The 27,803-nt window shown below is 40.7% G+C and overlaps 1 protein-coding gene across 1 annotated transcript in view; it reads right to left on the bottom strand.

The window, feature by feature from the left end:
- EFHC2 (EF-hand domain containing 2) overlaps positions 1–27,803 on the bottom strand; it is a 155,525-nt gene that overhangs the window by 7,356 nt on the left and 120,366 nt on the right. The window contains exons 15-17 of the mRNA XM_041002940.1: positions 24,501–24,698; positions 22,132–22,224; positions 9,529–9,634 (exon numbers count right to left, since the gene is read on the bottom strand). Coding sequence (XP_040858874.1) covers positions 9,529–9,634; positions 22,132–22,224; positions 24,501–24,698 — 397 coding nt within the window. The remainder of the gene's footprint in view (positions 1–9,528; positions 9,635–22,131; positions 22,225–24,500; positions 24,699–27,803) is intronic.

The raw sequence follows: 27,803 nt of genomic DNA, 5'->3' as shown, positions 1-27,803 counted from the left end.
CAGCAATTCTGCAGAAGTGCTCAGCCACAGAAGTCAATCTCTCCTATTTCAGAGGAAGACAAGCCTAACTGATATCTTAGTAAAACAGCACCCCCTTGCCATAAATGAAAGTTTAGAGTATTAGCTATTTATGTATCGTGGGCTCTGCCAGCAAACCCCTTTTTTCCTCTCACCCCTTTCACTTTGGCATGCATCAGCCTGACTTCTAGCCACCAGTCCCTGCATTCCTTTGCCCACTAGCTTCTTTTTCGTCACCCTCTGAAACCACTTTGGTTGCCCCTGTGGCAAGCCACAAGCAACAGGGAATTATTTCCTTTCCTGCATGGTAAGAGCAGTCCTCACCTAATGATTGATGGGGGTTGATGGGTGCATACCGAATACTGCAGCTGCCCTGCACCTTGGGTGGGCTAACTCTGGTGGATACCGTGAGCAATGGGTAACAGAGCTTCCCAGCTGCATTTATAACTGGTTTCCACATTTATAACTGGTTTCATACTAATGCCATTCAGTAGCTCCCTTTCCTTTCTCTTCTTCTTTCCTTCTTCACCTCTCTTCCTGCTTAGACTCAAAACTTGTCCCCAACTTTGCTTCTAGAGGAAGTCACCGAAAGTATGAAATTTTGCATTTATAAAAACTAAAAACATTTCTAAGTAAGTCACAGGATAACTTGGAATGAAGCAAACTCCTGGCAAACCATGAATGGATCTAGAATCTCTAATGTGACTTGCAGGTAACTCAAGAGACGTCACCCAAATCTCAGAACAAAATGCAACATAATTGGGAGTACAAACCATCTGTGCCATAGCACTTTCTGTAGGAAGGAAGGATTATAAACTGCAGAGTGAAATTCAATACTACAAAATCATATAAATATAAAAAATGGCTGGAAATCATTGTCTCCAAGAGGGTCTGGCCCCAAGACATCTCCGAGCTGGCTGACACTAGAGGCACTTAAGATGTCAAAGAGGTTGGCAATAATTTATTAGTTCATCAATGGGGGGAAAGAAATGTAGCTGCCGATCTGTAAAATCACACACCCTTGAAATGGGAAGCAAAGATGGCATTGGATAAAACCTCAGTAAACAGCAGCTGCCCAGTGAGAATAGCAAAGCTGCGTGTGAGCTAATGTACCCTGGATTTATTTGCTTTGACATTTTAAAAAGGAAATTTAATTGGATTATGTCTCCTTCTAGTTTAAAAATTTCTACTGTAGTACTGGCCACCAGATGCATAAGGGGGAATGACTGGGAGCCAATTAAACTCCATGCTTCACTGAAACAAGGTTATTTTTATTCCTCCCAAGTGCAAGGCTGATAGAATCATGTTAGTAGTGATTTCACCATGTTACTCTCCTTCGCTTATCCTGAAAAGGATGTTTCTCCGGGAAATCTACTTTTTGTAGAAAAGTTCAGTAGTGCGTACAGAATAGAAATTGTGGTTTTCTTGGATTATCTCCCTTTTAATAAGGGTGACATGACCTTAGAAATAATCAAATTAGGCTGACAAAATCATAAAAGCAATTAAACTTCAGCAAATCAAATTGAATTTATTTTGGAGAAGAGGCTTTTACAAATGCTTTCTGAGATAATAAGGAGCATTCTGATAACATATGGAAACACTCACACATAAAACTGGAGATATGTATATATTCTTATTCTTTCTGCCTTTATGGAAATGTCAATATTACACAACTGCTTTTCTTCGCGCTAGATGATTTTTCAGTACAGTTGTTATCTGTGTGCGAATGTAGCTAAAAGACAGGCACAGCTTAAAAACTTTTGCTTGGAACTGCAGACAGGGCAAGTAAGTTTTCAAGAAGGCATATATGTTTTGATCTTTGATGATAGGTTTATGTGCACAATTCATGCAGATGGCATGCAATGTTTTAGGTCAGAATGGTTTCTGGAAATATCATTTCCTACTAGGCAATTGCTCTGTGTTAGGCAATTGCTATGCTTTGACCAGTTACAGTTTAAATGTAATGAGAACAGTTAATCATATTTTATTTCAACTGTTAAGTTCAATCACAAATATTAAAAGTAACTTTGCTTATCCAAAAATTTGTCATTAGCCTTTGAGTATACAATCCTCATATTTAGCAATGCCTCTCTATCTCAACTGCCTATCTACAAATTGACAATGATGTTCATTCTTGCAAGACTGTTGGGACAATATAATTTCACAAGATGATCCAAACATTAAATACCCAAAGAGAGCCTCAACAAGGGGAGTGTACCAAGATGCATCCCAAGGTGTACCCAACTGCCTGCTCCTTCCCACCATCAAAGCTATATATCATCCTGCTGTGCAGGAGAGTTTCAGTGCCAATTGCTAATGCTTTTGTAGTTATAGCACTCATAAAACAAAGCCACATCCAATTTTTCTCAGAAATGTCAAAAGATAAGACGCCAGTCGCACAGTACAAGTTATAAAGTTTATATGAGAACCCGATTTAGTGTTATTTTTAAAAATGTGACTCATGAGATTAACCAGACAAGCTCTACACAGCGGGCCCCACTCTGCCAGTTTTACAGTTGCCATCTGTGAGCAAACACAACAGCATGGAAATGGGGCCTCTAGGCCATGGCAGTGCCAGGGCAACATGCTGAGATCATAGATAATCATATAATGGAGTGAGAGTTAAGTTACAACCTCAGCGGCATATCAGGGGCTGTCAAAGGGCCAGTGAAGGAGATGACCAAGGGAGCCCAGGAGAATCCAAGCATGATAGGTGACAGTTTACACTCATCCATGTTGAAAAAATATCTCTCACCAAAAAGAAGCAGGATTAATTCAAGCTACATTAGGTATCCCATATTCTCTTTCAACTGTGCTTATTTGTTGTTGAACCTAGCTGCAACCACCTTAAATATCACTAATGGGGAGCCACATCTGAGTCTGGCGGGGATGGATCCTGACATCCAGCAAAAGGTGTCCCAGCAGATCTAGTTTGAATCTACCGTTTTCTAAGATTTAATTATTATTGTTAAACACAGATCCACACAAGCGCACATAGATACAGGGAGGGGGAGAGAAAAAAAGGGAGAGAAACAGATGGAAAGAGGGATTTTTGATTCACTAATTCACACTCCAAATAGTTACAGGAGTTGGAACTGAGCTGCGTCAAAGGCTAGGAGTCTGGAACTCCATCTGAGTAGGGTCACAAACACATGGGCCATTTTCTACTGCTCTCACAGGTGCATTAGCAGGGAGCTGCACTGGAAGTAGAAAGGGTGGGATTCAAACTAGTGCTCAGATGAGATGCAGGTGTCACAGGCGATGGCTCAGTATGCTCTAGTTAAGGGGCTTTTCTTCCTGAACTCACATCTTCATTCTAGTTGTAGGTTAGGCTGGGTCAGTCTCCATTTGCGCCGCAAGATCTATTCTCTCCCCCTTTCACTCTACTCTCTCTACTCTAAAAGGCTGACCTTTTTGGTTGTCATCACTCCCCAAACGTCCTTGCTCTATGACTTTTGGGAAGATTCAACCAATGAAAATAGTGTCAGGAGATGGGAAAATAAGAATAAGAGATGAGAGTGGTTCTTTCACTCCCTGAGCCGGACCATGGTTTGGCAGTGGGGCAAACAAAGCACCCAATAAAGTGCCTCCCTGTTTGTCCAGTCTCTGCACGTCTCCCAACCTTGCTATTCTCTGAGTGCTCCACTCTCCAGTTTGGTTCTTGTGATCCTACTTAGTCCCCTTTCAACAGGCCCTTTTGCAAATCTATCTTTGTGACCCTTTTGAGCATGCTGTGTCCAAGTATACTTCAAAAAGTGTACTTCCAGATTCCACATTACTGTGTCTTAGAGAGGTGACTTTTTAAGAAACTTCCTGATGCGAACCTATGTCCTGTGCTCCAAAAACCCCTCCCACTCACCCTGACTGAAGCCTGCAGTAATGTTCTTGATTTTTGGCCCCTCTCTGACCATCCCATTTACTACAATTAGTCAGGGTACACTGGGAAAGTGGCCCAAATTGCCATTCAAAACATTTATACTATCTATTAACAATGATGTAGATCAAGTTGTAATTGAATCCGGTAATGAGGCCTTCTGATGTTCATCAGCCAAGAGGCGCTTTAGCAAAGAGATCCTGCTGACTCTAACATTCAGCCCAGAAGTAAAGACATGTGGATCCTGAGCAGTGACCAGTGCCAGTAACTAGCAGAGAGCTGTCCATGGCATCTCTGTAACTTTAGCCAGAGCCTGTCTGGCTCACATCCTGGGGAATTGTGTAGCCTCTTAATCCCATGTCTACTTGGTCCTTGCTTCTATATGGGAACTCCATCTGTCATTCTGTTTACAAAGGACTGCAATCTTGCCACTTTACCCTCAGAACCAAGGTGTTTTCACAATCTAGTGGATCTTGCACTGAAGCTCAGCACATGACTTTTGGTTATGGCAGACCCCCCAAATGTTGGATAGCCTCCAAATTGTGAGAGGTCTTCTCTGACCAACTGGGCTCTAAGATCCTACATATCCCATTGGAATCCACCACAGCCTTTGCTGGCATAACCACCCTGATCACTTCCTATTATTATAAGTAGAAGTTCAAACAACAATGGAGGAGCAGGGCTGGGGAGGAAGCTGTGTTACATTGCCAGGCTCCTAGTTGACATCAAGACCACCAACAGAGGATTCCAGAGTTCCTGCTTGCTCAGCTATGAGGTACCATCCACAATTCCCTTGAGGAATTTAGTAATCCATTCATGGATTGCCACAGCTACAGAGATGTCTTCCCTGAAAAGATGTACAATGTCCAAGCCACAAGGATAAAGGCCATGCTAGCTCCAGAGATCCCTAGGGATCAGCTAAGGCTGCCTTTGGGACTGCACTGCACCTCAGCCTCTCGTTTTCCCCACTCTGGTTTCCTCCCCTGACCTTCCATCAGAGCTGATCCCAAGGATATGGAAGAATAAGTGATCGTGCAGGTTGGACCCCAACAGCCTGCTGAAGAACCAAATACATGACAAGTTCGGACGCCAAAGTGGCCCAGGGCATTAGTTAGTAACATTTAAACATGTTTACCTGGTTTGGTAGAGTATAGACTTTTTGCTAGTGATCCTATTATGGGCGGTATGCAACACTATGCTCAACTCATTGACACTCAGTACTTTTCCATGAGCTCACAGGCCTACTAGTAACATTCCCCAGCTAGACTATATCCTCTTTATGCCACAGTGACAAGTTAAGCTTCCCCAGAGTCCTGTAGGCTCTGGAATCTGGTTATATTTTCACTATTGGCTAAATCGATCAGGTACCATATTGCACCAAGTATTTGCAACTGGTTAAAAAAGAGTGACCTCTGACAAATGCTCTCCTGCAGATTGAGACATTTTTACACTTGGCCAGAAGAACTGATAAGATCCTATGACTGAAGTTCTTCTTATCAGAAATCAGTAATAATTGGAAGAGTCTATAATTATTGAAGTACAGGTTCTTTCTGAAGTGATCTTCCTGGCCTAGAGCTGTTCTAGCACTTCCCAATAATGAGAGAATCACCCATCTTTGCCTTAGAAGGGACTACACAGGGTCCAGCCTCCTACGTGAGGGAGGAGAGGCTTCTCCACTTTAGGCAGAACAAGAGTTTAGCTAACATTTAAGCCCTTACAATTGACAGGTAGTGTAATATACATATACAGACCCACTGAATACTTACTCAACCCAAAAGGGATGGGGTACTACTCTTATCTCCATTATCTGAAGTGCAGAAGCTTGAAAGGTTGAGTAGCTCATACAATTAGTCGGACAACAGAGCTGCTGTTAGTTACATAATAAAGCCAGGGATTTAACTTCAGGGCCTACTGCTCTATGCTGCCTCTCTAACACACCACTGCTAAGTAACTGTGCCAGGTGACAAAGCTAGGAAGTGAGGAAATGGGGAGGGGTGGCTACAGGGAAAGTGGATCTCTGCCTTTCCCATGTAATGACTCCCTTTCTATTGTAGGTAATGGTTGCTTTGCAGGTAGTGAAATCAACTCCATAGTTTACAAGCAACATTTTAAAAAGAGAAGGAGGTGGGGCAGGGGAGGGAGAAAACAAAAGGAAGAGAAAGGGAAAGAATCGCTCCTACTGTATCACACGTTTCAAGTGTTATTTTATGAAACTTTATTTTATGAAACATTATATGAGGCAGTTTCAAAACATTCATAAAAATGGAATTAAAAGATAATGTGCTTTTCCACAGATTTTTCCAAACTCTCTCATATGTGCATGCTGGGTTGTCAAGAGCAAAATGTTTTTAACTATACATTATAGAAAAAAGATTTTCACTCAAACTCCACAGTCATCAGGAAAGTAAAAAAGTAGCAAGACAATACAAATTTTCAGAACTAAAAATGTTGCAACAACTTGAGAAATGGCTAAATTACTGCAAACCCACTTTACAGCTATTAAAGAATAGTTTAGGTCAACACATATTAAACTAGAAGAACTTCCCATAATATTGCAGATGAATCTGTTAAGATATTTTTGCACAAAAATATGAAATAGCTGATGTGAAGGTAAATATTTGAGTGGTATATTTGATGGAACAGAATAGGAGAGAGATAAATAGAAAGGAAAATAACATCAGAGTCAGCTGCTAAATAGTCAAAGCAAGTATGAGTATCATTGAAAGTCCCAAAGGAAACAGAACATATGGAAACTATGAGAACATTAAATGAAAGGGTAGACCACCACATCTATCATTTTTATACCTAAAAACCCACAAGGATAAGACTTAGAAGGCTACTGGTTGGGAATCTGATAGTAGTTAAGATGCTACTTGAGGCATTGGATGGGTTTAGACCACAGTTCCTCTCTCAATTCAGTTTTTTGCTAATGTGCACCCTGGGAGGCAGCGGTGACAGCTCAAGTTGCTCGGTCCCTGGCACTCAGGTTTGAGACTCAAATTGAGTTTTGTGATCCTAAATTTGACCTGGTCCCAATTATTATATTATATCTGGAGAGTGAACCAGCAGATGAAAGAAATCTGAATTAAATTGTAGCACAAAAATTGAATCAAAAAGTTACTTAAATTAAAATACAGGATCAAGTGGTTCTTATGATCGCATCCTAGATTTTAGTTAATTGAATTCAATAGCTTCGATAATAATTATCCTAAAAGAAGATGCTTTTCTTTTTATTCTTTTCAATAAAACAGACATGAGTTAAAATGTACTCTCCCATCTCTAAAATAGGAGCAATACAAGTACTGATCTGTGAGGATTAAGTGAGAATATTAAGATTCTGAGATCTCAAAAAGGCAACTGGCACACAGTAAACACGTGGCTTGCTGTTACCAGGGTGGTGATGGGCCACAAAGAGCCTGCCAGTAGGTCACCTGTCTTGAGTCCCTCTCTCCATGCCACTTGCCGTTCAATCAGACAAGCTCCCTGTAGACATCGCTCTCATCCTCCTCCTTTGTCAATGGCCTTCATATTTGAAGCCAGTATTAATATCTTACCCTTAAAGGTATCTCCAGCCTCATCCCTCACCACACTTTCATTTAAACCATATCCATCCATCCTGGTTCTATGTGAGTACCAGGCCTGTCCCATGTCCCAGAGAACTCTGTTGGCAATGCCTATGCCATAGCATGTCACATTTTTTGTCTTGCCAATTTATACTAATCATCATTGCAATGTCAAGGATCACTTCCCCTGACAATATTTCCTGTTCCCCTGGTCTTATTTACAAGCAGCTCCCTCTTTGTCCCATAGTAAGCCATGTAAGCTGTATCATGAGTATACTCCAAATTATCTGTGTATTGATGCCTCCATTAGTATGAAGCTTCTCAAAAGTAACCAGCGTGATTTTCATCTTGGAACCTCATGACAGAGCAGAGAAGTTGATAGTTAATCCTGATTTGTCTGAGGATTAGTTTTTATAAATGAATGAGGTAACTTAATGGACCCAAAGTCACCCAGCTAAATAAGGTGTAGAGTCAGCTCTGTCTGACTGTAAAGGCTACCACTGTTCTCTACTCATCTGGAAATTCTAAGGCTGCCCTTTATACTCCTGAGTAGCTGCAGGCCTGGGGGAACTCTCAGAGTTACTAGATCAGTTTAGGCCAGAATGAACTGGCAAGCAGAGGCTGGGAGGAATAAGTGCTTCTTTTCTGGAACTATCCACCATATGACATTTGCTTTATCAAGGGACTTTCCCAAGAAAATCAATTTCTGGAGCATGTTAAAATACAAACAAACCACCACCCACCCACTCGCTCCTTAAAGACAATTGGTCCAAAGAGATCTTGGAGAATTTAGACAATTCCATAACGTTGAGAGCATCATCTGATCACATGAACTTTGTTTTCCATAATTGAGCATTTTTCTACTGACTTTTTACTTTAATTTAGCTCCACTGTGAAATGCATGTCCCCATATGCTATTGTTTCACCCATGGCAAACCTGTGCGCGAAGCCACAGCTACACTGGGGATTCTAGACGCAGGACCACTTGAGATTTGTTATTGCGGCTTATGATGATATTACCAGAATCCCTTGTTAACAGTGTTTATGTCTATGTATAGCTATAACCTATTATCCTATTTTCCATATAATTGGATGGGACTGAGATTAAAAAAAAATTCAGCTGTATAAGAAAGGTTGTGCTCTTACAGAGCAGATGTCCCCTCAGCATGGAAAGTTGATTAGCCTTTAACACAAACACCACCCCCCCAAAAGTTAGACTTTTTTTTTATTGTAGACTTCTTTCAAAAAGCATTGGTGTGAGTATTTTGCATCAAAGAATACTTTTTGAAAAAGATTTATTTATTTTTATTGGAAAGGCAGGTTTTCAAAGAGAAGGAGAGACAGAGAAAGACTTTCCACCCAGATTCACTTCCCAAATGGTGCAATGGCTGGGACTGAGACAATCTGAAACCAGGAGATTCCTCTGGGTCTCTCATGTAGGTTCAGGGAACCAAAAACTCGGGCCAACCTCTGTTGCTTTCCCTTTCCCAGGGAATAAGCAAAAAGTTGGATGGCAAGTAGAGCAGCCAGGATATGAAACGGTCACCACATGGGATGGCACTTGTAGCTAGAAGACTGGCTTGTTGAGCCACCAGAATTGCACATATTGAAGAACAATTAAAAAAAAAAAGCAGGGGGAAGATGTTCAAAATGCAAGGGAGGAGCTCAGATCATGGCACAACTGGTTAGGTCTCTACCTGTGACACAGAAATTCCATAAGGATGCCAGTTCAAGTCCTAGCTGTTCTACTTCCAATTCAGCTCCAACTAATTGTCTGAGAAAAGTTGCATAAGACACCTGAAGTGCTTGGGCCCTGCCACCCACATGAGAGACTTAGATGAAGCTCCTGGCTTCCATCTGGCCCAGCCCTAGCCATTGAGGCCATCTGGGGAGTGAACCAGCAGATGGAAGTTCTCTCTCTCCCTCTCTCTCCCTCCTCCCCCGTTTCCTCTGTGCATATGTCTGTCTGTCTGTCTCCCCTCTCCCTTCAGCTCTTTCAATAAATAAATCTTTTTAAAGAAATGTTCAAGGAAGATAGCCATAGTTAGTTTGTAAGACTGGCAAAAACTTTACCTCTTTAAGGAATGATTCTGCTGTCAAATTAGGCATTGGAGTCAATCTCCAGTTTAGGATTGTGAAAAATGTCTTGTAATTTACTTGTTTGTCACTATCTTCAAACCTGAAAATAAAATTAAAATATGTGAATTGACTCAATCTATAGAAATCAGGACCAAAATGTCATTTAAATTTGACTGTGAAAATATGTGATTATGGCTGGTTCAATAATGACAGTTTTTGAATTTCTTAATAGTTTATTACTTACTTCTGATTTTCCAGAAGGCAATTTTTTTGAGAGTGGCGATTCTGCTTGTATAATTCACTAAAATATCCCCCAGTAGGTAGATCAATACTGGCACTCAGCAGGTGTTCAATAAATTAGTCGTCCAATTGCCAGAAAAACTATTTGCATACACCTCTCAGTATTTTTGGTTAAGAATGTTTGAAGTTCTTTTAGTCTAATAGGTGATTTGACTTCTTAAATTGTACTTTTTAATCTGCAGGTCTTTCAAATATATAAGGCAAGCCTAAATTCAGTTTGTCTACTAGTGTATTTTAGAAAGAATAAAGACCATCTTTATCATTTACAACTTAGCCATTAAAAATTTAGGGTTGGTGAGATACACATTTGCTGTCATGGCAATATGTTCTTGACATATTATTGAGTGGAAAGAAGGTTATGAAATAGTGTGGAGGGTTAGGATCCCACTTAAGGTTTGTATTTATATAAAAAAGGCACAGAACAAAATCCAGTAACAACACACTTATATATTAAGAACAATTATTTCTGGGGAAAGAGGCTATGACTGTTTCTTTTTATTCAGAATTTTATCTACTGAATTATTGAAACTTATAACCAGAAACAATAATGCTTCATGTTGAAAACAAAAACCAAACGATTATCCTGCACCATAAAGTTATAGGTCAGATATAATGAATCTTTGATCATGACTTCTTAATTATGGACACTGGCTCAAATTCACTCTCAACCATAACAGAGTTTTGGACAATAAGATTCAATACTTTCAACGTGATTGTTATAATCATTAAATACAAAGTATTTCTTTGTGGAATGCCTTAATATCATTCTGCCAATTTTAGTTACTGATCATCAAGGAAATTACAAAGCTAGCTACTAACACATTATTCCCAGCATCATACTCCAGGGGTCTGCCTTTAAAACAATAAAATCATAATGTATCAAAATGTTTCCCCTTTTTTCTTAAAGTATTAAGAAAATAATGGCTCATATTTGTAAACTAATAAAAAAATAGCAATAAATCACATGTTACAAATTGAAGTCACAAAGAGTTATCAGTCTAAACAAAGTAGAATAAACAGAGTGACCAGAAAAGGGGAAGAGGAATTCTATAATTCTTTTGTGTACATTTTCTTTGGCCAAGGACTCCAGGATTCAACTCTGATATGTTGCCCCCTACCACTGTTTACTGCTGGAATTTTGGCTCACTTGTCACTTCAGTTCCTTTAAAGGAATATGCTGTTTATGGAAATACTTGCAGCCAAAATGCAGGGCCATTATTTCTTTTATTTGTGTATGCTTTGGGATGGGGAGGGGGAAGAGTTAAAGCTCAATCAATTAAAGAGGTCTGGTAAGAAACTTTCCTTTAACATGGAGCCTTGAAGAAAGTTATTTTCTTATACTTGAGTAAGACCTGAGGTCAAAAGACTGAGACCATGAGGAACCTTTGACTTTTACTCTCAGGAAAAACAAGGCCCACTGAAATATATTGTACAGAAAAGTTACAGGACTTGCAATGGTTTGAATGGTCATGTGGTCATGCATCTCCAAAATTCTACTCATAGGTTGAAAACTAATTACTGAGCTGATGAGATTTAGGGGACAGGGTGCAACAAGCTATGGGTGATTAGATCCTGAAGGAAGAGATCCCATAGAGCTCCCCTGCTCCTTCTGCTAAGTAAGGATACAGCCAGAAGGTGCCATCTATGAACTAGGAAGCAGAGAGGCCTCATGAGACACTGAATATGTAGGCACCTTGATCTTGTGCTTAGCATTATCTAGAGCTGTGAGAAATTTCAGTTGCTTTTAGAGCTACCACAGTATGGTGTGCCATTGCAGTAGAATGGACTTTACATACTTATCATTCAGACACAGACATGCAGAAGTGGTAAGGGCAATTAGCAGTCCCCTGCAGTAATCCAAATCATGGATAGAGGTGGCTTAGATGAGTGGGGTGGCAGCAGAAAGCAGTGAAAGAGAGGCCAATTTTGAATATACCTGCTTTTAAAGTTTTTATTATTTTTTCTTGAAAGGCAGACAGATCAAGAGAAGACAGTGGGGGAGAGGGAGGAGAGAGATCTCCCACCTATCTGCTGGTTCACTCTTCCAATGCTTACATCAGCTAGGGCTGGCTAGGATGAAGTCAGGAACCCAGAATTCAACCCAGACCTCCATGTGGTGGCAGGAACCCAAGAACCTAAACCACTACTCAGGATGTACGCCAGCAGGAAGCCAAAATAACAAAGGGAGCTGGGAGCTGAATGCAGACACTCTGACATGGCATATGGACGTGCCAAGTTCCATCCCAATCGCTGTGCAAAGTATCTGCCTCAAGTTTGAATATATCTTGAATATAAGATCCTTAAAAGATTGTACATAATGTATTTTGGAAAAAGAGAAGAGAGCAGAGGGCAGGAGAGAATTTACAATTTACAATGACTCCAAGGCTTTGCTTGATTCATCGGTAAGAAGAAGCTCTCCAAAGATGAGAAAGGTTCCAAGAGCCATAAGCAGAAGGTATAATTCCAAATTCAAGTTTGTATGCGCTGCATTTTGATTGGAGATAAGCAATTGAGGCTATGAGTCTGAGATTCCAGCAAGAGGTCCATTTGAGGATATAAATGTGGGAATCATTATCGGTACAGACTATGTTTAAAGACTGGGAGTCTTGATGAGATTACGAATGAAATAAATTACTATGTCTATTTTTACAGTGCAGAAATTTGTTGGAAAATATACACCCTATCAGTTGCAGGAGGTAATTAATCCTAGAGGTTTCAGAAATGGCATATCCTAGTAATGTGAGAGCCAGTCAAAAGCCTACCACATAGATCTAGAGTCACATCAGACTTTGCATCTCAAATACGATCCACTAAGCAGTCTCATGGGTTTAATCATCACACAGATCCATCCACTTCTCTCCATCTCTTTCACTATCCACTAATTCCAAGCCACTATCACCTATCATCTCAATTAGCAATAGCTTCATATCTTGGCCTATGTAATCTTTTTTTAAAGTTTATTTTATGCATTTGAAAGAAAGCCAGATTTTGAGAGGCAGAGAGAGAAAAGCTTTCATCTGCTGGTTCATTTCCCAAATGCTTTCAATGACCAGGGCTGGTCCAGCCTAGAACTTCATCTGGGTCTCCCACATGGGTGGCAGGGCAGTATCTGGGCCATCTTCTGCTGCTTCCCTGGCACATTAGCATAGAGCTGGATCAGAAATGCAATGGGCCCACCACAGTAGCCTAGTGGCTAAAGTCCTTGCCTTGCATGCACCAGGATTCCATATAGGTGCCGCTTCTAAATCTAGTGGCCCCACTTCCCATCCAGCTCCCTGCTTGTGGCCTACGAAAGCAGTTAAGGATGGCCCAAAGCCTTGGGACCCTGCATCCACATGGGAGACAGGAAGAAGCTCCTGGCTTTGGATTGGCTCAGCTCTAGCTGCTGTGGCCATTTGGAGTGTGAACCAGTGGATGGAAAATCTTCCTTGCTGTCTCTCTCTCTCCATAAATCTGACCTGCCTTTCCAATAAAAAGAAATAAATATTTAAAAAAAGTAGTTCAGTGCCCTGGGACTAGAAATAGAGCTAATTGGGAATGCTGGTGTCCCCAGCAGTAGCTTCACCTACTGTAGCACAATGCTGGCCTCTGTCAATTTTTTCTTGCCTTGCTGTAGACCAGTCTTTGCTTAAGTGATCTAAAACATAGGCCAGATTAATGACTTCCTTGTTTGCATTATTTTGGTGGTTTCCTAACCTGCTTAGAACAGAACCTAAATTGTTTATCAGGGTGTACAAAACTCAGCCTGCTAACCTCTTCTGAAAACTAACATCTTGCTTACAATGTTTCAGTTACACTCATATTTTTTTTTTTTGGATTTTTTTTTGACTCCCTGATCACACCAAAAAAATTCCCCCCAAAACAAAGCACTCACATTTTCTGGTCTGCTATGGTTTGGATGTGGCTTGTTCCCCAAGAGTCAAATGGTTGGGAATTTGGTCCTCAGTGTGGTGATGAGGGGACTTTGAAGAGGTAATGGTACAGTGGGAGGTTTCTTAGATCTCTGGGGTGTTACCCTAAGAAGGGATTACAAGAGCTGTCATTGGACCCTCCTTTGGTTCTTACAAGAGTGACTTGTTACCAGAGTAAGCCCAGGAACCAGGGTGTGTTGTTGTGAATGATGCTGCTACATATGATGTTGTCATTTCATACGGGCGCTGGTTTGTGTTCTGGCTACTCCACTTCCAATCCTGCTCCTTGCTAATGCACCTGAGAAAGCAGTGGAAGACAGTCCCTGGATGAACCACGTGGCTCTGCTGGCTCAGTCCTGGATGTTATAGCCAACTGACAGATGAAGGATCTCTCTCTTTCTTTCTTTCTTTCTCTGTAACTCTATCAAATGAATCTATCAATCTCAATTATAATTTAAAAAGAGTGATTTTAGCCTCTGAATCATTTTCTTGGGGTGTGATCTCTTCCTCCCATGTGTGCTCCTGACACACTGTGTGCTCCTGACACACTGTTGTGCCACCTGCCAAAAGGGCCTCTCCAGAGTTGAGTGATGCCAGCCCATGCCCTTGAAGCTCCATAACTACATGCTAAATGAACTTCTTTTCCTTACAACATTACCTGACCTCACATATTTTGTTATGGTAAAGAAAAGAGACTAATGTATACATAGTCCCTTTGTCTGGAAAGTCTCAACTTAAATGTTGTCTCCTTATAAAGATCTTCCTGAAGTTCCTCTTAGCCAAAGCCCTATGCTGAGTTTCAATTTGTCCCAGATGATGACTTTGGAACTTATAGGAAAATCTCTGAATGTCATCACAGGCAAGTTGTATTACTGAGCTTTTTGTTACCACCTGCTCTGATGTCTACTCATGCTTACCTGGTACCTCCTAACTCCAACCTTATTCTCTGGCCATCTCATGACATGACAGCCTTGATACATCTAACCATTTACCTGTGTAAAAGGGTATTTGTGAATGATATTTCTGAATCAATTGATGTCTGGAAGGATCAAAAACTATAAATGAAACTGTACAGGGTTCAGAAGTGATAATTTTCTTTTAAGGAAAAAAAATGGAAGATTCATTTTCCCCAAATTCTAGAGCCAAGTTTAAGACCTGAGGTAATATGGCTTAGTTTTTCTTTTCTGTCTTATCTCAGAGGACGTAAGTATATGTAGGAATTTCTGCCTCCGCACCAACTGGTGTACAAGGAGGAAAAGAACTAAGAATCTTTCAATTAAAAGCTATAAAATTAATTGTTGTTTCTATGAAAAATAATCATGATGGATCAATCATAAATATTTCTCCCCCTTTCTCCTGAAATCCTACCAAAATGATTGCAAAGAAATAAAAAATAGGCTTTAACCTACAATGACAGAGATAGCTAGAAAAAAAGACAATAGCAGAAAAGAGATCTCAAAATTTTCAGTAAGATGAAAAGATGAGGTAGAGCTGTAGAATGGAAGCTGTGCTCTTCCCACATGCTGGGGTTGGGGGGAACACTTAGAGACAACACAATGTGACCCACAAAACTTCAGAGCCTCAACAACTTCAGGGCTTCAATAAAAGCAGTTGCCAACAAAAGCAGAAACAACTTGTGGCACTGAAAACATTGCCTCAAAATGGGAATAAAGAGCAACTGGAGCCCCAAGCATTCCGTCCACACTGTGTTCCTCTCTTGTTCTCCAGAGAAATTCAACTAATGAAGCTCAATCTCAGGCAGATGAAATCCAGTGGAGTGCAGAGAAGTTTCTACACGAATTTTGAATATTCTCAGCCCCTTTCCTTTCCCCTTCCTGTTTATGCTAAAACTCTGCCCCCTTCTCCTATTCCACCTTCCTCCTCCTACCCTAGCAGAATTCAGGATTCTTCTCTGAATGGTTCTAGAGAAATCTCCAGATTTCTAATGAAAAGTAAGGCCTCAGGGGCTGAAAATCATTCTAATCAGTAAGATGTGATCTTCACTCCATCCTAAAGGGTCAAACATTAAAGACAGAAGCAAAAACAATGAAACAAAAAAGAACGAGAGAAACAAAGACCATTCAAGGAACAGAGGGAAAGACATGAAAGGATATATATATATATATTGCCTTGAAAAGAGAACAAGAGAACAGAAGAGAACAAAAAGGACCATCTGGACTAAAACAATCCTCTTAGACAATTTTTTTAAAGATAGTAATAAAAAGATACAGTAAACTCATTGCAATATAAAACTGAAGAAATCTATTTGCAAATATATCAAAGAAAATGAGAAATTTGGAGAGAGAAAATTATGCGCATTTTAGAGATCTATAATCTTGATAGGAATTCTCATAAATCAAAAGTGGAATGGAGGAAATTATTAAGTAATTAATAGAAAGCTCAGAAACAAAGGACAGAGTCTTCAAACTAAAACAGTCCATAAAATGTTTAGGCACAACCCCCCCCCCACCCCTGCAACACACATATAGCCCTATCATGAACTTTTAGAATATCAAGGATAATCACCAGATCTTAACAATATCCAGAATGAACAACTAATAGTGGGAAATAGTACTATGAAAATATTCTCAATCAGCATAATGAAAAGTAAAGAGTATCTTTAAAAAAATCAAGAAAGAGCAGCATGTATGCTATTTAAATGTCTATAGAGGCTACTAGAAGGTTTCAAGTAGCAGCTTCTTGCAAGTGGATCTGAGAAGTCTGGAGGAGGTGGTCCAATGGAATAAGATTTTTTAGAAGGATTTGATCATACTTAATTATCAGTGTGTACAGGTCTAATAATGTGTAAAAAGAAGATGGTCCCTGAAATATGCTTTCCCAGGCTGTAGCAAAGGAGTGCCATTCACAAGCAGCCCATCCATGAGGAGTTAGTCTCCTAGGGTTCTTCCCTGCTCCTACACACATAGACTCTTCCTCTGGGCCTGCTGGGAGTGAGGTTTTTCAATACATTATTTGCTAGTAGATACATTTGGTCTAGTTTTCCCTATGCTCGCTAGTTGAGGTTAAAAAAGAGAACCAGAATACAAAGAAGTGCTCTGGCCCTAACATTAGTACAGGTTGGAGGAGAAGGAGGCAGAGGATGCACTTGAGAGCTGGAGAAAGATTGGGAAATCTAGAGAATGAGAACAAGAAACCAAATCAGCACCTCAATTACCCTGATGGCCATCTCTTCTGTCCTCCAACACCAAGGCCTCCTTCTTGTCTCATGACTAGAGGTATCATTTCCCAAATCCTAGCCATGCTTTCCAAAAATGTTTTTTTCATGGCTCTGGATCACATGGAAAACAGAGCTCCTTATTTCATGGTCATGCTATGCTCTCCATCAAAAATATGATCTTGATTTGCCACCTGAGTCCCCTACTTCACTTCTCTACAAATGACATTTGGCTCTCACTAGAGCTCTGATTCATGGTCAAAGGATGAAAATTTGCCACTCTGGAGGAAATTTATTTAAAAAAAGGGCTTTGAAGGCAATTCCAAAGAAGAACTTTCTATGGCAACATTGTTGGATTCTGTGCACAGCCTTCCAGGGTGACTGCCCTAAAGGGCAACACTAATTCTGGCTTTTAAGCATTTTTATGCTTGTTAAAAAGTCAGTCTCCTTGCTTTCAAGTCCCAGCTCACAGTGTTAAAGTGTTTTCCTAAAGCCTCCATAAATTCTTCTTTCCCTTTGATACTTGGGCAATCCACCATTTCCTTCACTACACAAACTTAAGAGATGTGTTTATGGAAGAAGGGGGAGGGAAAGGTGATTTCTCGGATTCCTCTTGAGATAATAATGACCCCCAAGCAGGCTTTCCAATGCCTTGCTAGGTGGGAGTTCTTAGAAGTGAGTCTGATCTGACATTTGACTGATGTTCGGGCTCCCCCTCCCAAATATGATGAATGGCTTGCAAACTGCAGCAGCCATCCATCTCCTTGCCATGGGGAATAATGGCAAGCTGCTTTATTTCCACCCTCTAAAGAGGGAAAAGGCTCAGTGACAGCTGTATTTTGCTCAAGAGGAACCTGCTTGTCCTCTTGTTGCATAGGCCACCACATCACTCTGGAGAACAGGCTGGAAGGGAGGGAGGATAGCAAAGAGTCACTTTCGACTCATTTAATTGTATGTGGTGTCACTTCATTACCCAGCCAACCTCGGGGTGTACCCCAAAAGACCTAACCAAAGTCTTCAAGGCCAGACACTTGGTAGAAGCAGTAGAGTTCCAGGTTACTATGTAAGTTTGGTCACAAAAACTGGTGCGAATGGTTAGTGAAACAGCACTGTACAAGCTGCCCATGGATAACTGGTTATCTCAAAAGAGCCAGACGTGGTCATGATTTCAGCTCTGATGTCCTTGATGAGGTAGGTCATGGCTGCTGGGCATGGGTCGTACAGGTGATCAATGCTATATCGGGCCACGTGGTTTGGGATTTGCTTAAAAATTAATTCAGCTACAAATTACCTTATACTTAAAAAGGTAGAAAGTATACAGATGGGTGGCTATGTGTACACCACACAGGGAGGAAGAGGCGAGAAGGGAGAGAGAAACCAAGACAGAGAGGCACAGAGAAAAAGAGCATATCTCTGAAAACTTTGCCAATGAGCCTAATTCCCATGGCTCAACAAGTGCCATGAGCTAGGTATTGTTGGGTGAAATCACATGAGTCTAAATCCTAGCCTCAAGGAGAGGGCCAAGGGGCACTGCTGGGTAAAGCATAATGAGATGATTTTAAAACCCTGTTAATGTTTTCCATTTTAACCGATCTTTCTGGATGAGGCACCAGCTCTCTTGGGAGGCCAGTTCTAAGGCATTCCATGGAACCCAAAGCCAGCTATAAAAGACTGGCTTGAGGCAGGGCTGCTGGGGGGAAAGAGTTGTGCTTGAATTTACAGCTATTCTAAGTCTAGATTCAGAAGGCCACACAGTTAAGGAAGAAGGCCACCTCTTTATTCCTCAGATGCCCAAGGGACAATTTAGAATAGAATGATCCTAGAATTCACTCCATCTCTCATGGTTTGAGAATTTTTTTTTTTTTTTTGCTTCTTGTTACTGAGGAACATTTATGTCCAAAGAAAGGCTCAGAGGGGTTGAGTAAATGTGCAAGGTCACATAGCCAGGAAACTGCAGTGAGGTGCCAGAGCTGGGGCACACCAAGCCTATGCTTTTGACCCCAGGCACAAGCCGAGTCTCTGAAGCTGCAGAAGTAAGTAACACACAGCCCTCACCCCTAGGACCTCAAATGGAAGCCAAGGCTTAGCATATCTTAGAGAGTTGTTGCTATAATTCCATCAGAGACTCCCATTGGCCTGGAGCACACTCTTTAAGTGGGACTCTTCATACCATGACGTTTGAGCTTATGAGATGGAGAATAATGTCTACCATCAATTAAAATGTACCTTTTAATATGCTCAAGAATTTACCAAAGGCCCTTAGTGCTATGTCAATACAAAGTGTCACTCCTATTATTAATGGGTAATAGTTATGACACAGAACATGCAAGTTTGGTGCCCTGTGCATTAGTGAAATGAATTTGTTTGGTAAGTAAAATGACCTCATACCGGCTCCCAGCACAGACTGACAGAAGCTAGAGTAACAGGGTTGCAAAAAGATTTTGAAGTCCTGATCCTAGCTTTGCTCATTCTGCTAAGAAAAGGACCTAGCTGAACTTCAAGAACAATGAGAATGGAGGAAGGAAATCACAGGAATAAAAGCATAGTCAGGAGGTGACAATCACTGGGTGAAAACAAAGTATCCAACCCTTTTAGTCATCTTCTTTGTAATCTCCTAAACTGGACTCACACAGCTCCACAGCTGCCCAGATCTATCCCAAGACAGGTAGAACTATCCCTGTGCACAGTGTGTGGTGAACAAAATCAACAAACTCCACGCCTGCCTCCCATGGGAGACTGCTAGACGTCAGAGGGGGCTCTGGCTTGGCATGCCATGCAGAGGGCTGTGCAGAGCACGACTCTGGTCAAGGCGCTGTAAAGCCCTGTGGAGTCTGTAGGGAACAATAAGAATGCAGCATTTAAATGTAAGTTGCAGGCTGATGGGTCCATTAGGAATTAGGGCAGTCTTTGAAAGGAATCTGCAGAGATGATGCAAAACACCAAGCATGTGACCCAAATCGTGGCAGGGCATATTGGAGGGAGAGGGGAATGGGAATGAGACATTTCTAATCTGATTAGTCTGAAGTTTCCCCTGAGTGTGGAGAAGGGTCATTGCACAATTAGAAGCAGAGTTAGACTGAACATAGTCGGCAGAGCAGTGGAGAGGGCTGACCTCCTCCAAGCCGAGCTGGGATTGGAGGCGGATGTGTCCAGAGATTGAGGCAACTTTGAAGCAAGTTGTGGAATGGTCTGTTCACATTTAATATCAAATCGTAAAGGCCAAGACAAAAGAGTCTGCTGAGAGAATGAGAGGCTGGTGACTTGGTGGCCTCAGTGCTGGATGAGAAACATCTAGGTCCTCCAGAGGCCAGGCTCCCACATTACTGGACTTTCCAGGACAACTTGTCCTCAAGCCCATCCAGAGATAATCTAATAAACATCTGCAGCTTCCGGACTCGAAGACAGCTTAATGTGTGAAAGACATGCAGCTCCAACTGTTGAAAAACAAGGCTTCTACTAATCTAGGCAGACACAGTTTTTCTCCAGTTCTTTTCTAAGTCAGAGTATGTGGAGTATGGTCCCTTACTTAACCTGTTCTCCTATACTTAGCAGCCTAAATGTCCACAAAAGATACAATAAAACAAACAAAAAGAGCTACTTGAAAATTAGAAAAATAAACCAAAAGGTTAATGTTGGAATAAAAAAGCAGAGATTTCACTGAGCCAGACTTTACATATGCTCTCTTTGGACCACCAGTAGGTATTCACCATTATCTTATTCCAGAGGTAAGGAGTTCTGGCAAGTCAGACTAATTCACGAGATGACACAGCTAGTATGTGAATCAGAGAATAAAAGAAACCAAGTGAGTATGGTGTGCGCGTGTGTTAAACTGTCAAGAAGTGACAATCCTTTGTTACAGGTGGAAAATCAAGCAGCAGCATCTGTCTTCATCTGAACAGACCACAGGTCAAGGCACAACCTTACAAGCCAAAGCACAAAAGGAGAAACATAAACAATGAATGCTATGAGAGGCCTTAGCAGGAGAGGATCACTCCAACCACCCAGCAGGCAAATGAAAAAGGGCTCCAGCAGATGTGGTACCACTTGAAAATGGGTCTTGAAAGAAGAGCAAGCTAATTGCAGGGAAAGAAAATTGGAAGCCATTACCTGCTGAAGAAATAATGACAATGCAAGAATGTGGGAAGATAGGAGATACTTGTGGGAAATGCGAAAAAAAAAAAAAAACACGAGAAACAGGAAGGGCAGTTTTAGGGATGTGCTAACTCTTTGGAGAGCTCCTACCCCTAGACATGCCTAGTTCACTACAGGTTCTCAATACCAGGATGACCTACTTATCTCTCACACAGCTGCTAGGAAACAAAAGCAAACATAGTTAAAACACCTTTTCCTTTCTTCTTCCCTAAGCCCTATGATAGAGAAGCACTTTCAAAGTCAAAGAGTTCTGTCTTCTCTTAGGGAATAAACTGACACCACTGAAAGAATGACCTGGTGATATTTTTACTTAGAAGGTACTTAGTGGCAGTGTGGAAAAAATATAGACTTAAAATGCAGAGACCAGTGGCAGTAATACCAACACAGAGGCCCTGTAAGGGTCAAGAAGAAATGTGGATCAGAAGAAGATAGTGGGACTGGACTGGGGAGATTCGATGCAAGCATGTGCAAGGAGGGAAAACTGTCAGGGAATTCTGATCCACGGACTATTTGTAGACATAATTCAAAATTGTTAGCAAGAGAGGAATACATGAATGTACCCAATGCCATGGTCACAATGCCTAGCACATGTCTGACACATGTTAGCACGACCAAGATATGTAAGCCATGCAAGTAGCTGGAGTAAAGTCACAGAGAGCAAATAAGGTGATTAAAGTCTCGGTGGCTAGGCGGGTGGTACCAGGAAGCCAAAAGATTAGGTCCAAAACAAGTGATGTTTTACAAGGAACTTCATTGTGTTTACCTTTTATGACACCATAGTCTCTAATAACAACTATTATGTAATAATATTATGTAATTAATATTATATGAAGTATATAGTATTACATTAATAATATTTTATTAATTATTATTAGTAATTATTATTAATAAGCTCAAAAGCATGACTAATTTTTCCTTTGTAAGTTATAAACGGAGGTCAGTCATGATATAATGAAAAGATTAAGTCAAAGACAATGACAGGTCAATGTAAAACCAGTGAGAATTCTCATAACAACAACACGCAAGGCAATTCCCATCAAGGGTGGAGTGCTCACTTACTTGGCCAGTAAGGATTCCAGAAGATCTCCCTTCAACGGTAGCCTGGAGGCTTTGCACAGCCTCCTGATGTCTTTGGTAGGCAATACATGTTTTCTGCATTAAAACAAAATATAAAATTAATGAGCTTTTATATACCTGCACTCTTTAATAACACTTTCATGCCATTGGAAAGAAAATAAACATGGGGCAGGCCCTAAAACTGTGCACATAAAAATAAGGGCTAAAATTGCTATTGGAATTCACAGTAAAGAAAAACAGTCCTATTGCATTTCACCAACTTTTTCCATTTCCGAGATCACCAGATTCTATCCTTACAAAGAGGTCTTTCCATCAAGATTGAAATTCTTGGTTGGTGATAATACAGCCTATTAAGGCTGCAGCCACGAGTGTTGCTCTAAGTAATCGATCCGCATTCTTGACCACTGGTCAAAAACAGTTCTGATATCTGAAAACATCTCTTAATTTGACAGGCTTCTAGAGGCTCCAACACAAGTATGATATGGCTTAAGGGTGTTTTTTCTGGTCTTTTCTTTGGACCCAAACATTGTAACTTCGAAGTCTTAGCTATGGCCTTGAGATTCACTTTAGTTCTGTGAGAAGCAAGTGGCTTTCTCTTAAGCAATCCAGCAATCAATTTTCTCAAGTATGCTGGGCGTGCGGAAGTGAATGTCCTTCCAGGCACCCCGCATATTAGTACTAATTAGAAGGGAAGTGGGCTCTTTTCTTTGCAATGAGAACATCTGTGTTTAGAATCAAAGCTTGTTGGATAGGGAAGAACCCTAGGGTGTCTGATCAAGCTGTTCCATTGCTTCCAGGAAGTATCCCTTTAGTGAAGGAATGTCACTCCCTAAGGAAGAGGCACTACCAGGGTGAAAGGCAGGACCAGGAGTAAAGTTCAGGTCATCTATTTTTTTTAGGAGACTCAAGTAAGCTTAAGGATGGAAGCTGGGGCAGGCACTTAGTAGGTACAATAATTAAGGTATCATGTGGGATGCTTGTAGCCCCTATTAGAGTGCCTGGGTTCCAGTCCTGGCTACTCTGCTTCTGATTTTGGCTTCTTAGCAATGCATTATCCAGGGAGGCAGCAAGTGACTGGTCCCTTCCACCCATATGAGCCTGGATTGAAGTCCAGGTTCCTGCCTTTAGTCTGTCCTAGCCCCAGCTTTTGCAAGTCTTTGAGGAATAAATCATTCTGTGTCTTGGAAAAAAATAAATCTATAAAGAAAAAAAAATACTACATTAATAAAAACTCAATGAGGATGTATAATGAATTAGAAAAAAATCATGTTCATTTTAACATAAACTAAGTGATCCTTCAAGGTATTTAAGGATGCAAGCTTCAAGTATGGGAATGAAAAAAGATTACCAAGAAGAGAGAGCAGTGGTGTTCAGTAACAGGGATAGAAGCAAGACGAGAACTAAGATTTCCTAACTCGCCAGACGAAATCAGTAAATGTATACATCCCTCACCCCATTGTCTCCCATTCCATTGTGTCAGGTCTGTAAGATGAATTCCAAAAGACATTAAAATGGTTGTTATCTGCTGTATGTAACAACGGCTGGATGCAGTTCAACATGCACAGGATCGATGTGTTAGAAACAGATTATGCTAAGCTTCATTATTTCCAAGAATAATCTCAAGGAAATTCTATAGAGAATTTACTTTTTAAAATTCCCTGTTCTGTTAATTATAAAGGCCACATTAATAAATGCCCCAGATAACACTAAAATAACATGAGAAGACATCTCAGCGTTAAACCTTCTATCAACATGATTTACTATGTTTCAAATGCTTCTAGAAACAGGTGGGAAAAAATGCAATGGGGAAGCCTGTTCTTTTAAAGACATTGGGCCTCCTCTAGTCCATCAAGGAAGCTTATCATCATTACAAAATATCTTTACTCAGATACTCTCCAGAATGTTTCAAGGTCACTTCACTAAACAATGGAGTACAATGGAGAGGTGAATTTTTTTTTTTTAAGATTCACTTATTTTTGCTGGAAAGGTAGATTTATAGAAAGAGAAACAGAGAGAAAGGTCTTCCATTTGCTGGTTCACTCCTCAAGTGGCTGCAATGGCCAGAGCTTAACTGATCTGAAGCCAGGATTCAGGAGCTCTTCCGGGTCTCTACACAGGTGCAGGGTCCCATCCTCCACTGCTTTCCCAGGCCATAAGCAGGGACCTGGATGGGAAGTAGAGCAACTAGAATATGAACTGGCACCCATATGGGATGCCCGTGCTATGCCACTGTGCCAGCCACAAGAAGGTCAATTATATTTCTGCCCTTTTTGATAACATTTAAGTTCCTTCATTATTCAAGATCCTAGATACTTAATTTATAAATTAGAATCAATAAAACAAAAGCTTACCGTTCTCGATCTTCACACATACAACGTAAAATGAGTGCGTCGAAATTTTCATAGAGGCTTTTCTTGAGCTGATCATGAGCCTTTGCTATTAAGATACTCAGTTGTGGACATGGTTCATCAGGCGCACGGTAGTGACGTGCAATGGTTATAATATCCTGCTCTGTGAGATTTTTGACATTCATATGTAACAGCAAGTCTCTGTAAAGGAAATGGGAAAACACAATAATATCTAAGACTGTTATACTTCTCTTTAAAAAGGTCCAGATCACATTTTTCAAAACATTTTCTAACTCAGTGGCGGACAAGGGATCACTGTTCTTTAATTTCTCTACTTAATTTAGGAGCAGCAGGACGGTACCAATGCTAGAATGGAAAATCATCAGCATTACAGCTTTGAAATAAAGTGGTATTTCGCCTGGAGTCAAACTTCGACCAGATAACAGCCTGGAATCGCAACATAAAATTTTAAAGTCGCTATATGGTCAAAATAACTACCATTAAGTACATAACTTTACTGAATACCTGTTAATCTTGCTTACATGAAAAAAGTAACAGACTCAGGTGTCTGATTTCCCAAGGTACAAAATTTACAAATCCATACATTAGAAAGGCATTCTGGGGTTGCGAAAAACAATCATATATACTTCCACAGGAAAAAGTAAAACCTGGCATACCCTGGCAATGGGAGAAAAATAAGGAGGTGGGGTAGAACTAAGTTAAAAGAGCTATGTAAAGGAACAGTTGCCTGAGTCCTCAGAAGGCAAATTATGAGATTCTTTGGCAGAGCTAAAACCAAAACAACAACAATGTATTACCAACTGGGTCCCAAAGCCTAACAAATTAGCTGTATTGTTTTCAATATAGCCTCCATATGAAAGCAATAAACTATGCAGCATTCATTAGAAATAATTACATCAAAATGGTTGAACTACAAAATGTTTCAGTGGTTACATGGGTAAGCTTCTATTATCTGGAAAATCTACTTACTGGAAATTATTCGGTTCCCAAGAATCTTGAATAAATAAGGGAACACAAGGTTTTATTTGTCCTTTTATTATAAATTGGTCTATCAGAAAAAAATAGTTTTCAGTTATTTTAGATAATTCTGCTCATTATTATCATTTTAGAATTCTAGGTTGTTCTGTTCCAGCATTTCCTTACATTTTAGATGCTGATCTACCTGAAATAACTGTATTCCCCCTATCTTCATTTCTCAGGTTTCCTGGGTTCTTTGAAGAAAAGGGGATTTGAGCATTTTGTATTTCCCATGGAAAAAAAAATGAAGGGCAAATTCAATTAAAAATAAATAAATAAATAAATAAACAAACAAAAAATCACCAGTTGAACAAGTGAGATTTTCCCAATCAATCAGTAATACTGGCAGAGAGCTGACGGAATTGGAAACACTGTAAAGGCACTATGGCATCTGCATTTTTCAGAGTCCATAATCTATTGGGGCTTCCCACATGCAGAGAAAAACTCTCAAAGCCAGGTGCAGGACTCCCCAAATAGACTGATTAGCAGTCGCTGCCATTTGCTGGGGACTAGTCATGAGTCAAGTCAGGTGCTGCCAGGTACTTCTGGCATGCATCATCTTATCTGAGCTTGGAGTTAGCTGTTGTTATTACCCCTCTCTGCAGATCACAACACTGACATACAGAAATGTTAAATGACCCACCCAGTATTGCAAAAGCCAGAATGCAAACCCATACCATTTGGCTCCAAAGTCCATGCTCCTGCATACTTCTCTCTCAGTCTCTCTCTCTCCCTCCTTCCTTCCTTCCATTCTTTCTCTTGGAATGGAAGGTGGAATGTTCAGATGGAGTGGGGCTCAGTCAGGAGAGCTTCCTAAAGACAGTGGTTTTGGGCACCAGCTATTTGGCACAATGGGCTAAGGCATCACTTATGATGCTGGTTTGAGTCTTGGCTGCTCTGTTTCTGATCCAGCTCTCTGCTAATGTGCCTGGGAAAGTACTGAAAGACATCCAAGTACTTGAACCCTTAACACCCATGTGGGAGATCCTGATGCAGTTCCAGACTCCTGGCTCAGACCTAGCCCAAACCTAGTCATTGCAGCTATTTGGGGAATGAACCAGAAGATAAAAGATCTCTTTCACACTCCTCCTTCTTCTCTGTCATTCTGCTTTTCAAATAAATAGACAAACTTTTTTTAAAATGTAAATAATAATGAAGATGGTGAGTTTTGAGCTGAATTTTTATTTTTACTTATTTTGGAAGAGTCACATAGAGAGAAAAATCTTCCACCCCATGGTTCAACAGCAAGGCTGGGCCTGAATTAAAGCCAGGAGCTTCATTAGGGTCTCTTAGATGTCAGGTGCCCAAACACTTCAGCCATCTTTTGCTGTTTTTCCAGGCTACTAGCAGGAATTTGGATCAGAAGTCAGAACAACTGGGACACAAACAGGCCCCAATATGGAATGCTGGCGATGCAGGCAGCAGCTTGATGTGCTAGGCCACAACACCAATTCCCTTTACTGCCAATGTTATGGTTTGAATGTATTACCCCCAAAAGTTGATGTGCTAGAAATTGAAAGACCACTAGTGATCAAATCTGGAGATGGGTTCTTTGGGAGGTCGTTAGGATTAGATGAGGTTATGAGAGTGAGGGCCTCATTACAACATTAGCGACTTTGTAGGAAGAGGAAGATAGATCTGAAATGATACTCTTTCACTCTCACCATGCAGTAGTCTTTGCCATGTTATGATGCAGCAGAAAAAACCACCAACACGGGTGCCACACACTTGGATTCCCCAGTCCCTAGAACAATGAACCAAATAAATCATTGAGTCACCAGGTATGTCTGTCAGAGGCCTAAGTGACCACGGAGGAGCCACTGTAAGGGATGCCTCCGATTCCTAACAACACTGATCATGGAGCAGTCATAACCACGCATACAACAGAACACTAGTCCACCACAACAAATATGAAGGCAAGGAGTATTTACTGGCATGCAAGATTTCTAGGCTGTGTAGAAACACTGCACAATCCTGGTAAAACTCAAGGCTGGAACAAATAGTACCAAAGCAGCAATTGCATTAATCCTGATTGTTGACATTTCAGCCTTTCATTTTTAACATAGTTTTACTTTTCTGAACTATTGTAATAATCAAATGTTATCTTCATTGTCAGGGAAAAAAAAACATTTAAAAATTTTTTTCCATCAGAGAGTAGACCATGATCTGAAGAGGAGGAACAAGCGGCACACTCCCAAGGACACAGAAAAAGAATTTGTGCAGCTGTAACAAGAATCTTTGCACATACTTCTAAGCTACTATAGCACT

The sequence above is a fragment of the Ochotona curzoniae genome, unplaced genomic scaffold, assembly GCF_017591425.1.
Source record: "Ochotona curzoniae isolate NIBS_2020 unplaced genomic scaffold, NIBS_Ocur_1.0 contig_1274, whole genome shotgun sequence".
In the NCBI taxonomy this organism is placed as follows: domain Eukaryota; kingdom Metazoa; phylum Chordata; class Mammalia; order Lagomorpha; family Ochotonidae; genus Ochotona; species Ochotona curzoniae.
Note: the sequence above shows the minus strand (reverse complement) of the source record. Positions and strands in the feature narration are given on the sequence as shown.